Source organism: Hydractinia symbiolongicarpus, chromosome 5 (genome assembly GCF_029227915.1).
Source record: "Hydractinia symbiolongicarpus strain clone_291-10 chromosome 5, HSymV2.1, whole genome shotgun sequence".
Classification (NCBI taxonomy): Eukaryota; Metazoa; Cnidaria; class Hydrozoa; order Anthoathecata; family Hydractiniidae; genus Hydractinia; species Hydractinia symbiolongicarpus.
The window spans coordinates 8,404,891-8,421,336 of NC_079879.1; the positions used below are offsets into that span (position 1 = coordinate 8,404,891).

General features: G+C 33.7%; 1 protein-coding gene across 1 annotated transcript; it reads left to right on the forward strand.

The window, feature by feature from the left end:
• Nucleotides 1-9,120: 9,120 nt before the first annotated feature.
• On the forward strand, nt 9,121-14,630 carry LOC130644581 (uncharacterized). The gene is made up of 2 exons (XM_057450244.1): nt 9,121-9,254; nt 11,428-14,630. The coding sequence occupies exons 1-2, from the start codon at nt 9,203-9,205 to the stop codon at nt 14,547-14,549; spliced, it is 3,174 nt and encodes a 1,057-aa protein (XP_057306227.1). The 5' UTR covers nt 9,121-9,202; the 3' UTR covers nt 14,550-14,630.
• The last annotated feature ends 1,816 nt before the right edge of the window (nt 14,631-16,446 follow it).

Consider the following 16,446-nt stretch of genomic DNA (forward strand, 5'->3'; position numbering starts at 1 on the left):
AGTACATGATCCTATACATTTTCTTGATCAGCGTTTCAAGATCTATACGATAAAGGCAACGGGTATAAAAATATCTAAAGAAAAATTTTTAGTACTTTCAGTAGGGACTTTGCTGACGTTAGCAAAATTTTTAAACCTTTATATCTTCTTAACTCTTCGTTAATAGCACATGATAATCATCAGCGTTTTAAACTTTGCACATTACAGGAAAACGGATAAACAAATTTTTTTGTATGCACTGGTGACGTCAACAAAACACCTAAAACAACCTATTTTTTCCATTATTTTTCTTCCTAAGAGGGTTGTTTTTTTACGGACCTTTTCGGCTAGTAAATAATAAATGGACGAAAAAATTTTAGGAAATAATATTTTTAGCTTTCTGATGCAGAGAAAAAATGAGGTAACGTGTTTCAACCACACAGTGTGGCGCAAACTGACGGTTTATCAATAACTTAAACATTCTAAGTACATAAAATTCCAAGATTTCAAACAGCTTTTTAAATATATTATGAAGAATTGTTCTTGATTAAACAATTATTCAATAGAAATAGATAGCGTCACTCTATTCGAGATTTGACCATAGACTTAAAAAAGTGAGTGTTAAAATATTAAAATTTTGACAAAGTGTGAATAGAAGATAGGATAGGGAAGTATATCGCTTCAAAACATTGTTATTCCTGTCCATTGCTCATGTTTTTAATCTGAAAAGAAAACAGAAGTAAAAGTGAGAAAGAATCTATTTATAGAAAGTATGGAAGGACTTCAACTAAACAAGTTAAATTGTGAACTCAAAATTCGAAGAAACATAAATTACTTAGAATAATTAAGAAAAATAAATTCATCATAAATATAATTTAGTTAAAAATTTGAAACAAAACTAATCTGACAGCCAGTAATTAAATTTGCATTGTACTACGACGACATTCTATAAAAAACATTTTTTTTGGATTTCATGGAAAACCTAGTCGATGGGACGATTAAAAGAGTGTGTGTTTAATAAGCTTTTATATATTTTTTTTCTCTAATGGATTACATTTTGCATTATATTTGAAATATTAGCAATATCATCGCCGGCGCATCAACCATATCGATAATATCGCGCAATTTAATAAAAAGGTGTGTTCATTCAAAGCATTGCGGCAAAGGCACTTAAAATTTGTTCTTAAAAGTATGCTCTAATTCTCAAAAATTAAAATATACTCAACTCTTACTTAGGCTCCCACTTCAATAAGCCCAATTGACTAGCAGGTAAATAAATTTCAATCTCTCGGCCTTCGATATCAATACCCTAACAGGTCCTGGGAACGAGGTTGTTGTTTGTCAACACTTAGAAACAGCTTTTGTTGTTCTCTTTAAACTGTTTGTTTTATTTATTTTATTCACATAGCTTTCATAAAAAAATATGTGTTTCTTGAATTTGCAACAACGATTTCACAATAACCACTGTGCAGTCACTGTGGAACGGATGGAAAATGAGTGTAAAACGGAAATAACTTTCCAAACATTTTACAAAATATTTTCCCCTAAAATATTCATAGTAGTTTAGTGTTCCTTTATTTACATTTTTTTAGTAATAGTTTTGGTGTTCTTATTATAAAAGCATTTAAAAGATTATGTTTTTAAAACAGTTTACAGAAAATTATTTAAAAATTTTTTCTATAGTTATTTGAGTAATGATCGTTCGTTAGAAAAGATACAAGATGCCCTGGGGACGAGGTTGGCAAATACGGTATTTGCTCTATTACCAATATTCTCGCATGCGGCATCGCTGTATATTTCTATCGAGTTTTGTACCATGCCTCCATTATCCAATTTCTTCACCACATCAGTGTGGGCTCGATTTTACTAAGGTTTGTAATATACAAAGAATTTCAATGAAGTTTTAAGAATTTGCTGAAAATATTTGTGTTCTTCAGATTTTCACGCATTAAAAATCTTTTGTGACGGTAAACAAACTTGCTACAGTTCCAAACCCAGTTGTAATAATCCAATGCTTTAGCTGCTCTTATCGCTGTACAATGCCTAAAGCCGGCATAATAAAAGGCATACATACTTGGAATATAAATCCCTATCATGTGAGAAACGGCTGCATAAAAATCTGTAAATTGTCAACTAAAAGTGAAGACAAAAATGTTATAGAAGATTCCATAACATTTTCGTCTTTAATTATTTATGAAAAGATTTACCTGGAAGAATGCCAGGAATTTTCACAGCAGTTACTACACAAAACAAAAACAACATTTGAATAAGTGTTTATTTTTTTTCTACTAATGCGCTATTGTTCTTTCTCAAGTAAGTGATCTCGAGTACCGTGATAATTTCTTCAAGTATTTATTTTTTAGACGAAACATAATCTCCATGTTGACATTTTTTTTTATTTTGATTGCTTTCAGCAGCATTGAAACATCTTACTCTTCGCCTCTAATTGTTTTTTGATATGCTACATGGTTATCATACCTAATCATTGATTTAATTAGACACCTGCATGCCAAATATTTAGGTCTTATATTTAGGTCTCTCAGATCCTTAGATATTGACCATTACTTTAAACTACACCAATAACAATAACAAACAACAACAAAAAATCTGATCTCATTTGCAAAAAAACATTTGCGAAAAGTATGTACAATATTTCAAAATTGTTCCTTTGTCAAAACTCATCAGCTAATAAAAGCTACTACAAATTTTTTTATTCGCTTCTTATTTTGGACAGCACATTCACGAACAGTACAGAGACCTTCGATTTTCAAGTGGATAAAAGTGGAAAGAGAACTAATGGACGCGTGGATTTGAAAATATATCACAGTAGTTTTCAACATACACGCAATCCACTGTACCTTCGTGGAGGCGGCACAGGGGATTTAAACTCACAATTAAAAATAGACAACTGCAATATGAGCAACAATTTCGGAACAGGTGCCCCTTTCAGAATAATTACACTCAAACAGTTTTCCATACACGGATCAAATTTTGTAAACAATTATGGTAGCTCAGTTGGAGCAATTTTGATTACCGATATTTATAGAGTATTAATAACAAAGACAATATTTATAAAAAATAGAAATTTTGCACTAAATGGTGGAGCGATAAAAGCTACAAATATTGTAGATCTTTTTATAGAAGCGTGCGTGTTTCGTGAAAACAAAGCAACGTAACAACAAAGTCAAATTTGACAGCCGAAAAAACTTTTTTGTTCTCTATATAACATGTATGAGTTGCCCCAAGGGCAATTACAGTTTAGAAAGTAGCAAAATTTACTTTGGCAACGATTCCAAACCATCTGTTAAACAAAATGTAACTTTCGCGAGATGCCCTAATGGCGGTAATTGTAAAGACGACACTATAACTAGTCAAGAAAATTTTTGGGGATACGTTACAACAGGAGGTGATGTACATTTTATACCCTGTCCTCCAACGTATTGTTGCAAACCTAGAGAATGTACAAATTACAATTCTTGCTACAAACATCGAGAAGGGAGGTTATGTGGAAAATGCGAAAAGGGATATTCTCTAGACATCTTCAGTCATAACTGTGTTTTATCGAATCAAACATATACAAGTATTTTCTGAATTATCTTCGTTTTCTTAGGATTTGCACTGACCTATATACTGGTGTATTTAAAAGAACTCCTCAAGGTCTTTATTATGGTGACAAAATTGCCTAGAAAGTTCAAAAGCTTAAAGAAAGAACGATATTCGAACGATGATATACCATACTTGTCGGGTATTGAAGATATATCCTACAGTAATAAAAACACACAGGAAAATAAATTTATAGCAGGTGCAAATATTGCGGGTTTTCTAAAAATCATTTTCCTGTTTTATCAAACTGCTTCATTATTGCACGTGGTTCATCCAGTTCAGCATGGTATCCTTCTGCAGTTTAGAACCTTTTTTTCGGTAATATTTACCTTCAAGTTTATGATTAACAACAATATATCGAAATTCCGTCCATTAAATAACATGGGTACAATTGAAAGTGTGGTTATAAATGTTGGTTTTGCAATAAGTTTGTTTGTTGTTGTGTTGGTATCATATCTTGCATACTTTATCATAAAGGAAAAAATGGTTGCGAAAGGCAATAACATTTCCGATGATTCGACAACCGTTACATTTCCTATAAAATTAAAGCAAACATTTCTCCAGCTTCTTTTTCTGTGTTACATTCGTATCAGCAGCACTGTTTTCACAATGATTCATTGCGTCAATATTCAGGAACATAAATACTTGTATATGCACGGAGATATTGCATGCTACACCTATTGGCAGTACATTGTCATATCGTTTACAATAATTTGGGTTTTCCCATTTTCAGTAGCAATGTTCGTGGCAACTAGAATGTATGAAAAGGCTCAAATCTCGACGCAAATGTTTATCACTATTCTGTTGTTTCCTCCCTTAATCGTGTTTTATTTCAAACTGAAATCAACTAGACAGCAAAGTCCTCAAAGTCAATTTGAGCAGAAAAATATATTAAATGTGATTAATGGACCATTTAGAACCAAAAAACATCAGAGGAAGAATTGAGCCAAACCCAACACAAAATGAGAATAAACTGGGAAGCAATACTGATCATCAGACGTCTTGTCCTCTTTGCAGTAAGCATATTCGTAATCAATCCTCTTTCTCGTTTGAACCTCATGCTGCCAATTTTAGTACTGGTGCTTTTGTTGCATTTATACGTCAAGCCTTATCACAGTGGGAGAATGAACTTAACTGAAACAGTGTCCATTCTTCTTCTCCTGATATTAACCATGGTTAATTTGTTTTGAGCTTGTGACTATATGAGTCCACTTACATCAATAGCACAATACGACTTCATCGTTACAGCACTGGGATATGTCGAACACTTGATCTATATGTACCATTTATTGCATTGTTTGTACTGTGTGCATATGCATTAATTAGGAAAATGTTCGGATTTTTAAAACAATGTGTTTCAATATAAGGAGACAGGAGACGTTATTTTCACATATTTAATTATAATGTCATTATCTAAAACCTGTTATGTATATTCTTAGCCATGAAAAAGAACATTTTGCTAGGTAGTGTTCTACGTGTTCGCTTAAAAAATCGGAGAAGCAAATAAACTGCATCTTTAAATCACCTTTTTCTGTTCTTCCCATTCGGTGCAAAATAGCAAAGATCACCTCTTAACCACGCTCATGTTTACCAATGATAGTCGCTTTTGTTTACATTTACATAGTCTTGTTAAACATGTATTTTAATTTTCACTGTTTTCACTTTTTTTTAACTGTTTATTCTTTCTTTAGACATTCTGCTGGGTAGGTTATACTCATTCTGAAAAAAAAAGCCACGTGTGCAGTGTAAGGTTTTGACCTGCAAAAAATAGTGGTTATAGTTTTTTGTACTGTTGCATCGTGACTATCAAAAAATTACAGACTGGTGGAGTAAAATTACATATATATTGTAAAAACAGAGAAATGCTAAATTTGGTGTTTGCTTACAGACACGTGCGGCAAATTTGTCAGGCAAAACAACTATTTTTAGCCATTGGCGTAAAATTATTTTTTCTGTTATCTTACTCCGACAGCTTCTAAACAACCAACTGGTTACATATACCTTAAGTTGATTAATTTTTGCGAAGACTTATTTTCGCGAGGTTATGCAAATAAATATGCATTTCGTGAAAAATAATTTTTGCGAAGCAGTCATATCGAGACATGATCTTTTTCGTGACTTGACCAATTTAAGATCTTTGCTAAATTTTTCCGCAATTTTAATGTATTTCAGGCCTACTTATTGAGATAAGGTAGCCTTTAATTGAACTTGCTCATATCGCAGAGGCTGACCAATATTCTTTATCAACTACAAAAAAGAATATTTAAGGTGAGGAGCTAGAGAAGAATAAATGGAAAATTCTTTTTGCTTTAAAGTTTCGCAAAGTTTATTTAGGTGAATAAGCATTTCAAGTATTCGTGAAGATTTCTTTACGCGAAAATTTTTCGTGAATATTGAATAAATTTCGCGAAATTCGCGAAAATAATCACCTTGAGGTACTACGTTACTAAAAAAATTAGAATTTTACACTTAGGGACTTAATGAGGATTGAATAAGTTATCTAAACTTTAATTTCAACGTAAATTTACGTAAGTGCCATAAGTGTTTTTGTCTCAACATATCTTTTAGCCATAGATCAGAAAGAAAAGACGTATTTTTGTTTAAAAAACACAATTAAAAATGACAGTTGGATTTCATCTTCTAATACAAGTATAGCGAAGTTTTCTGTACTTTTACATACTTATCTCTTACTTTCTAGCAAATTCAAGTCTTACGTATAGATAATAGTCTCCGACCTTTCTTAAGCAAATAAGTTCAAAGTTTTTTAAACAATTGATTTCGCACGTTTGATAAAGAAGAAACTTAAAAAAGTGTCCGTTTCTTATCAAATTATATCATTCATATCAAATTTAGGGACTGGCGAAAAAAAGGCAGGACGGGTTCGTCATTCTTCCATATTCCATCCTGAGATTTGCACCCGTCATACATATCCCAGATTTCGCGATTTCGCACACCACCCCTGAACACAAGTATTATTAAAATAGAGAAAATTCATGTCTAGTTTAATCGTCTGTGACGCCGACAGAAAATTGGTTATTGAAGGTTTTAGTATAGTAAATAACCAGTCTTAAACCCAAAAGCAACGGTGGCGATTGATCGTGATTGGGTTATTGATTGGTTTATTGGATGATGGGCACATACTTATATATTCGTAAGGTGATGTTTTTTTATTTCTTAACCTCCAACAAATGCGCCTTGTTAATCATCTGATTAAAAGGCTACCTTGCATTAATAAACAGGCATAGAAAGTTAAAATTGCATAAAAGTAGTAGCAGATTCGCGAAAATAACTTTTCGCAAAAAACCTTAGAATAGTTTGTTTGTTTGTTTGCAAAAAAAATTCTTCTTTTTGTTCTTTTAGACCTCGCAGAAATAAATCTTAATTAACCTCTATAGTACAATACAAAATGTGATTTGCAGCAACTTTTTTTAATATTATTTTTATATTACTATTAATTTTTTTAATTTTTTTCGGTGGAGCAGAACTAGAATCCGTTGAAGGACCCACGTAGGGTGATAAATTTTCATGTCGTTCTTTCCATTGGAAATTAGTATTCTCCTTGACAAGCTGAAGCAATTTACTTTACATGTCAGAAAAATATGTCTATTTAATGATATAGCTGGTTCCAGAAAGCTTAATGATTTCAAAACGAGAAGATAGTTGGCTACCTTGTAAACAAATCGAAAACCTGGTTGATGTTAAAAGATCCAGATCAATTCAATAATGCGCAACGATTGTTTTAACACTCAAACATCAAGCTTTCTTGTGATGGCAAACGAAATCTCGGTGCAGTGATATGACTTCAACTCGAAATATATTGGTAAGAAAGTTGCCGACTGGACACAAGAGAATGGCGTTTGACTGAATATGCAAAATCACAACCACACGCAGTATATGCAATCTTCTGCCGAGGTGTTGTTGACCAGTTTACTTAAGTTAGTATTGTTCTCATGAAATAATTATTCTATGAGAACAATAGAAAGGAATAGGTAACTATTTCAAACCCATTGATGAAGTTACAAAACCTTCTTTCTTCCAATTTTACTTGATTCCATTCTATCTGAAGGAGACCCCACATTACACTTCTTACCAGTCCGTCACAGAGACTTGGGAAATTCTAATTCTATTAGAAATTCAAAGGTCATTAAGAATAACATAGCTAGTCACTGCCATGATGTAACAGGACCAATTTTTGCCCAATGATAAGAAAAACAAAAAAAGAGAATAGTTTTTTGTTCACTATAGGAAATAGACATGTTTGTAAATAAATTTAACAAATTTATATCTAAACATGTCGTATTAACATCTAAAAAGAGAATAAACCATGAAAGCTGAAGTGGATTTAGGAGAGCAAAACATTCATCCTAGTATACACTTAGATCTGTTAAAAACGAAAAGGTCTGGGAGCATCTAACTACTTGACTATCTGCCATGCATAAAGAATACGAATTTGCCGTTAATAAGAAAAAAATCTGTGATGCAATCGACCTCAGATATGGCAAGGAGCGGAAAGGACTACATTCAAGATGTCCTTGTGGACAATCTTAACGTGGCACACGTCTTGAACTGTAAAATAGATCATTCACCACAACCAAATTCGAAAACCCGAGGCCAAACTTTAAATCTACAACGACGTTGAAACTGACTCCAGTTTTCAGCCGCTAAAAGGAGAAGTTTTGGGCGGACTGATCGGTGATAACAAAAAACCTGATGTACGTGCTCGCAGGCTTTGATGTGGTGGACAAAATGCATTTAGAATAATCAACAGTAACTTTAATTTACAATGTGCCTTATCTAATGATAAGGTCTTTTCATCACACGAAAAAAAGAAAAAGAGCGACAATACAACAGGCGTATCATGAATGTTGAGCACCTTCACCTTCACCTCATTAATTTTCTCGGTTAACAATGGCACTGCCAATAAATACACAACATTTCATAATTATCTCGCCGGATAAATTTCTGATAAGTCTTGCTAGAAGTTGACAAATTATTATCTTAATTGTTATCTTATAAATTTATACTTTTCTTTCCTATACAACATGCTTCCCTTTGTGGGAAATCGATCCCTTGCAAAGCATATAGAAAACCATATAGTTGAGAAATTTGATGTAGCCTCCAACAAAGTTTTATATTGATGTTGACGAGGAATCTCAGAGTTAGTGATTTTTTTTGCAAAGATACTGTAAAACTTGGAATATTTTTCTTGACTTTTTTTGTCAGTAATCGTCACTTAATTTGATTGTGTCCACTTAATAATCCTTTCTATTGTACTTGACTATCGTGTATTTACTTTGTATCGTGTATTTACTTACCTTCTTCTAAGGCTATACATCTTATTAAAAAAGTCTAAAATACTATCATTACTTGTAGCCAGGAGATTTTTCTATACAATTCAGATTATATTCAACCCATTGTTGCTTTTAAAGGTAATTTCCTGCGGTACTGTGATATCATCAAGTACATTTAATCACCATAGTGACGATTTTATATTTTTAAATACCTTTAACATCACAGAAATACGTTTAAAAGCCAATATAATAACTTTCGCATTCCCGTCGCTTTACAAATAAATTAAAGGAGCTTTTTAACGACATATCGTTCTTGAGTTTAACGGAAGATGTACAAAGTATGGTATTTACTGATTGGGTTAATAACCACGCACAATACAGGTATACCTAATTTTTCTAATATTTACCGCACGGGTATAGGTTTTTAAGACTTTAAAGATATCGTTTTTAAACAGATTGATTGTTTAGTGACTTTTGTTCACATATTCAACGGTGAAACTACCCAAAATTTGTCTGAGTTAGTTGCAATGACTGAAGGAACCGGGAAAATAGATCGAGGCAGCTATAGTTTGATATGTCGAACGTTGGCTGTATGTATTTTTGAATACATTTGTCTCCCACAATTCGAATCTCTATAATTCGAACGAAGCTCGGTCATGCTCGGGATAAAATTCGCCGTCGAATTCGCCGTTCAATTCGTTTTTGGAAAATCCCCCTTAAAAAACTCTTATAAAAAAGCTTTCTACATTTCGAATTTCTCTAATTCGAAACTTTCTATCATTCGAGCAGTTTTTCAGTCCCTTCAGCACAATTCTCTTCTTAATTCGGATTTTAAAGTATAAACAGGGCTTTGACAAATTCGAAGGTTTTTCTAAAACTCAAAAATTCTCTTTCGAACGTTATTTTTCAAAGCGTTCGGGAAGTGTAAGTTAGCGAAGAAGATAAAGATGGACATTCTGATAGCAAAGGCCTAACAGCAAAGTCGATCAAACCCTCTTTTAAAGAGGTTATGAATGCAATTTCGATCGTAGATCTTCTTTCCAATGTAAAGCAATCAAATATTCAACAGTTTTTCAAATAGAATTTATTTATTGTTTAAACTATGAAAATAAAGATTGAATGAAACTTGAATTATATTTTCTTAATTTTGAAATTACCGAAAGTTCGAATTACAGAGACTTCCTATAATTCGAATCTCTCTATAATTTGAACAAAAAATTTTCCCTGTGGGAATTCGAATTAGGGATAGTCAACTGTACATATTAAGAATTGTGTCCCATCATCAGATTCGCACTACAAAAACAAATAAAAAGCGGTCCCTGAAGACATACACGATCTTTATATTTTGATCATACACGATCTTTATAATTTGTGACTTTTATTCTTTTTTTTGTTATTCAACTGCGGTTTAAATTGAGGCACGCATAATGCTTCTAACACTATTAAATGATAAGAGGATTTAAAAGTAGTACCAGTATAACAACGTCATCCATTGTGAGCAAACTATTACATAATTTGAAATGACTCCCCACGGGACTGCATGATTTTGGATGCTCTTTTACTCGTTACGTTTGCCCAACATAGCACGATTTTCATCGTGGACAAACTATTTTACAGACTAAACCATTGCAAAGAGCTTTATCTATTGACGGTTTAAGCGATGTAACACTATTTTAACTTTGCGTATTGTGAAAACAACTTTACATGGAGCGTTAATTCTTTTAAGCGATTATTCAATTTTTTTGTAAATCGTCCTCGATATTGTATAAACAACAATTTTTGTGATTTTATTCATCTGGAGCCACTTCACTTGATGCCTTTACTTTTTGACATAACTTCCTATAGAATACTACTACTTTTGTGTGTATGACTCTTTTTAAGTTGGTTAACGCACCCGTTTCATATGTTTTTTATTAACTAGCCGATATCCCTGTGGAAAAAGAAATCACTTAGGAAGAAGAAAAATGGAAAAGATAATTGAATTGAATTATGTGATATTGAGTTTTAAGGATGTTTTGATAGCGTCATTAATTAGCCTGTTTTGAAACAGGTGACCTGCCCACATGGAAGCTGATATCAGTTATTCTCGCTACAGAAGGACTCTACTAATCATATTTACTATGCTAAAATCAGTCTGATGTTCTAACTTCATGCCGTGATGTCAAAACAATTAACGAATAGAGCATATTATTTTGGCTACTTTAAAGAAAATTAAAACACCTATTTGAGTGTTACAGACAGCGTATTTTTATATAAGACTTGTTGAATATTCTGTGGAAAAATTCACTTGAGTAGGGAGGCGAACAGTTTTAGGGTTATATTTTGACGACGTCATCATTTATATATACATATACACAACTTTAAATTCCTATGTTTAAATCATTTGCTTGCGGTACACCGTAAGGATATATTAGGGTTTAAAGGCGTTGTGATAACGCTATTTAAATGCTTTTTTTTCAGAAATGTGTTTAATCTTTTCTTTTTACTACAAACAATTACTTTTCAGGGGCGATGTAAAATGATTTTTCTCATTTTTATTATTTTGTTCTTTTAGATGGTGACAACATCCGAGTCTCACAACAATCTGGTGCAGATAACGTTATGTGTGGTTCAGCTTCAACTCCTTGTAAAACATTTATGTATGCTTTCACACATAGAGCTGTGGAAAATGATTGCATTCTGATAGATGGTGGGGGTGATTCACATCATCCGTTAATTTACCACATCAATTCTTCGTTGCATATCAAGTTCAACTTAACAATCAAAGGAACATATCCTTCTCCTGTTTTTGCAACAAACGAGAATAGTAATGGCGACTTCTCACTTTTTAACATCAGCAGTTTAAAGATTGTTCATTTATGTTTTGAAGGAATCTATTTTGAGAACATATCTCTGGTTTATATCTCGACAGATGCAAATTTATCTTTGTACAACTCTACAATAACAAACAACAAAAACCCTTTAATTTCATTTGCAAGTAGATGTGACCGATTTAAAAAAGTATATACAATAATCAAGAACTGTTCGTTTGTCAAAACAGGTCAGTTAACAACAACTTTGATTGATGTGGCTTATACACTCGTTATTCAAAATAGCACTTTTTTAAACGGTAGTAACATTTTGCATCTTCAAGTTTCGAGTTTGAAGAGAAAGGGAAGTGTGGAAATAGACATAAGGCGCAGCAGTTTTGAAAACACACATAGCCCGTTGTTTCTGTTTGGCGATACGAAACGGAAACACTCCACATTGAAAATACGCAACTGCAATTTTACCAACACTTCTAAAACTGGTGCCCCATTAAGAATAATCAGCATTAAACAATTGATCATACGTAAATCGATTTTTGCAAATAATCGTGGTAGCTCAGCTGGAGCACTTTTGATTAGCGATGTCCGCCTATTAATAATAACGGATACAAAATTTATAAAAAATAGAAGTGTTAAATTTAACGGCGGGGCTATAATGGCTAGACATGTAAACACTGCTTTTATGGATAAATGTTTATTTATTAAAAACAGTGCGCAGGTGAGTGGAGGTGCTATATATAAAGAAAGCACTGTTCTAACAATTCGAGACTCGATATTTGATAGTAATTCAGCAAAATCAGCGGGAGGTGCGATATTTGGTGATGCGAATAAAAAACATCTAAAATTATGGAATGTTATAATGTATAGTTCTATGAAAAATAAAAAAGTCTATGGAAGTCTGGTAAACGGCGGAAATTTAATCATGAAGAATGTGAAAATGGTAGTAAGACCAGTCCGGGGCATAAAATACGTTGACGGCCTTATTAAGGTCTTTGGTTCAAATCCTGGATATGTTAATAATTTTACTTTCATTTGTCCTGCTAACAATAAAGTTGAACTCAACAATCGAGAATTCTTTTACGCTTTGTCAGTAACATGTTCAAGATGCACTAGAGGAAGTTACAGTTTAGACAATGGCCAAGTTCACTTTGGAAATAATCCCAAGCTTTATGTAAAACAAAATGTAACTTGCAAGAAATGTCCTAACGGAGGCATGTGTGATGACAACATTCTAACCAGTCAAGGCAATTTTTGGGGATACGTTACAACAGATGGTGATGTACATTTTATACCCTGCCCTCCAAAGTATTGTTGCAAACCTGGAAAGTGTGAAAGTTACAATTCTTGCTACAAACATCGAGAAGGGAGATTATGTGGAAGATGCGAAAAGGGATATTCTCTAGACGTCTTCAGCCACAACTGTGTTTTAACAGATCAAACAAATACAAGTATTTTCTGGATTAGCTTCGTCGCCTTAGGATTTACACTGACCTATACACTGATGTATATGAAAAAAATATTGATAGTATGCAAAGTATCCTTTTGTAAAGTAATAAACCTGTTTAGGAAGTGTAAAACCTTGAAAAAAGACCAAAGTGGAAAGGATGATATACCGTATTTGTCCAGTATCAATAACATAGTAACCAGCAATGAAAACATTCCAGAGAAGGGTTTTAATACGGGTACGAGCGTGATGGGTTATGTAAAAAATTTATTTATGTTTTATCAAACTGCTTCGTTGTTGCATGTCGTTCATCCTGTTCAGCATGGTTTCTTTCTGCAGATTAAAAACTTCTTTTCAGTAATACTTACTTTCAAGTGTTTGATTTACGATAATTTATCAAGGTTATCTCCATTAAATAATATGGGTACAATTGAAAGTGTGCTTATCGATGCTGGTTTTGCATTAAGTTTGTTTGTTATTGTGTTGTTGTCATATCTTGCATACCTTGCCATAAAGAGAATAAAATCAATCGTAGGGAAAAACAGGGGTGTGTTGACTCAGTCGACAACCGTTACATTTCCCATCAAATTAAAGCAAACTTTTGTCCAGCTGCTTTTTCTGTGTTACATTCGCATCAGCAACACGGCTTTCAAAATGATTCATTGCGTCAATATTCAGGAACATAATTACTTGTATATACACGGAGATATTGCATGCTACACCTATTGGCAGTACATTGTCATATCGTTTACAATAATTTGGGTTTTCCCATTTTCGGTAGCTGTCTTCGTGGCAACTAAATTATATGCAAAGGGTCAAATCTCAACTCGGACATTTTTCATCGTACTGTTATTTCCTCCTTTATTTTTGCTTTGTTTGAAAATAAAATCCACTGAACCAACTGGAGAAAGCGAACAAGACCAAGTTGAGCAAGAAAGTATACTAAGTGTAATCAATGGACAATTCAGAAGTGTAATAAAGGTAGAAGAAGAAATCAACCAACGTCAACATGAGAAGAGAATAAACTGGGAAGCAATATTAGTTGTCAGACGCCTGGTTTTTGTTGCAGTAAGCATATTCGTAATCAATCCTCTGTCTCGTTTATACCTCATGCTGCCACTTTTGGTGTTTGTGCTTTTGCTGCATTGGTACGTTAAACCTTACCACAGCGATAGAATGAACTTAACGGAGACTGTGTCTATATTGCTTCTCCTGATATTAACGACAGTGAATTTGTTTTGGGCTTGTGACTATATGAGTCCACTTACATCAATAGCACAGTACGACTCCATTGTTACTGCCCTGGGATATGTCGAACACTTGATATATATGTCACCATTTATTGCTTTGTTGTTATTTTGTGCATGCGGTTTGATCCAGAAGTTATGGAGATGTACAAAACAATGTTTTACAGTACAAACTTAAGGATGAGAATTTTTTTCCAGAAGATAAGTATTTGTAATTTTCATTTTCAAGAAGAAATTCTACAATATGAGTCTTTAACAACGGCTTGGAGAGGTTTCATACCGTCTCGTACCCTCTCTCTGCAAAGAAGGTTTCGCGAGATATCCTTTTATTTATTTATTTTTCTTACACAACACCTCTTTAATCTTTAATCGGGATCGAATTTCGTACCAGATAGGTTGTCTGTCCACACGTACTGAGCCTATCTTGCGAAAAGGAAAGATCTGTTTTGTTTTCGCTCCAATATTGCATTCAATTGCTTTGCGAAAGATATGTCTGTGTCGCCCTTATAATATTTTTATCGCTCAATGTAAAAAAAAATACGCGACGTGTTTTTAAAGGAGAAAATACGGCTTCGCTTCAAAGAACCTATTAATAATCCAACCACTCAGTCTTCTGGCTCTAAATGGGAAGGGGCATAAAATTAAAGTCCCTTAGCCTAAACTTGCGAGGATAGTATTGCTTTCCAAATCCTGGCTGGCTGGCTGGCTGGCTGGCTGGCTGGCTGGCTGGCTGGCTGGCTGGCTGGCTGGCTGGCTGGCTGGCTGGCTGGCTGGCTGGCTGGCTGGCTGGCTGGCTGGCTGGCTGGCTGGCTGGAATTTTACTTTAGAATGCGTGAAGGTTTTTTCGCAAAATTTGTCCTAAGAATGCAAGATCATACTTTTTGCCAAAAATATGGCAGTTTTTTTTTGACACGCAAAAGTTTTTTGCTCGTGAAAGTTTCTGCCCCTTAAAGTAGCAAATCTTCTGGTCATGATCTTCTCTTGTCTATGACTAAATATATGGAAACGAAGCTAAATTTTCAAACTTAAATAACTTGGAAGGTAAGGAAGGAAGGAGGTTTCTTTACAAATTTTCTCCATATGAAGTTGACTTTACTACATGATTAAGTAACTAAACATGGAAACGACAAACATAAAAATGTATGAGGGTCACACCACGTACAGTCGAACTTTTATAGCTATGAAAAATTCATTATAATATACATGTGGCAATCATCCTATAGGAATCGCGCCGTTCAGCATTGCCCATCTTTTCGTAAAAGGTGATCAACTTTACACAACACAGCAGTGGCTCAGTTTTGAAAAAAAAGGTCAGGTGACATGAGGCCTGGTCTGCAAATTATAGTGCAAAATTTAAAAATGGCAGAGAAACGCGTTGAAAAACGAAAGGTAAAAAGGGATTTTAACAAGGAAAATGCGTGCAAAATCAGTATATATTGTTAAGCGATCTAAGAGCTGTGGTATTGCAGTAAAATTGATTCTGTAATGTGTATTTACAAAATAATAGCCCCCCTGGAAGTCAAAATTAGTTACCAAAATGCTACCCCAACCTTAAGACCTGGACCTGTGAGAAGGTGCACACCACACACAACCACCACACTCTAAAGCTAAAGTATAAGTTCTGGCTCCTAATTCTCCGTGTTACAGCCAATATCCTTTGCTAAGGAGTCATCATCAAAAATAAACTTAGCAAACTTGACAGTTTTTTTGGAAAAGTCTTTCAGATCAAGTTGTTCCTTTTCCCTAACCGTCCTTAAGATGTGGTGCACCAAATCTTAAGGACGGTTAGGAAAAAGGAACAACTTGATCTGAAAAAATCTAAGACTTTTCCAAAAAAAATCACCAATCTTACAACTGTCACATCCTTCTCTTTGAGAAAGACTGTGCATGACTATGTTTATTTTCTGTGTTACACCATACATTCCTGGTATTTATCTATTTTCACAAATCTCCCTATGTTGCATGGCATGTGTGGTGTGTTCAGGACATGATAAAAAATATGAGGCTCTTTTGGCTGAATTGTGGACATTGACATGCAGTGTTAAGTTTTTATCATTTATGAAATTACTTCAAGT

Coding starts and splice junctions, on each gene's coding strand:
- LOC130644581 (XM_057450244.1), top strand. CDS start 9,203: ATGTACAAAGTATGGTATTTACTGATTGGGTTAATAACCACGCACAAT. Junction 9,255..11,427: donor AATAACCACGCACAATACAG/GTATACCTAATT, acceptor TTGTTCTTTTAG/ATGGTGACAACATCCGAGTC.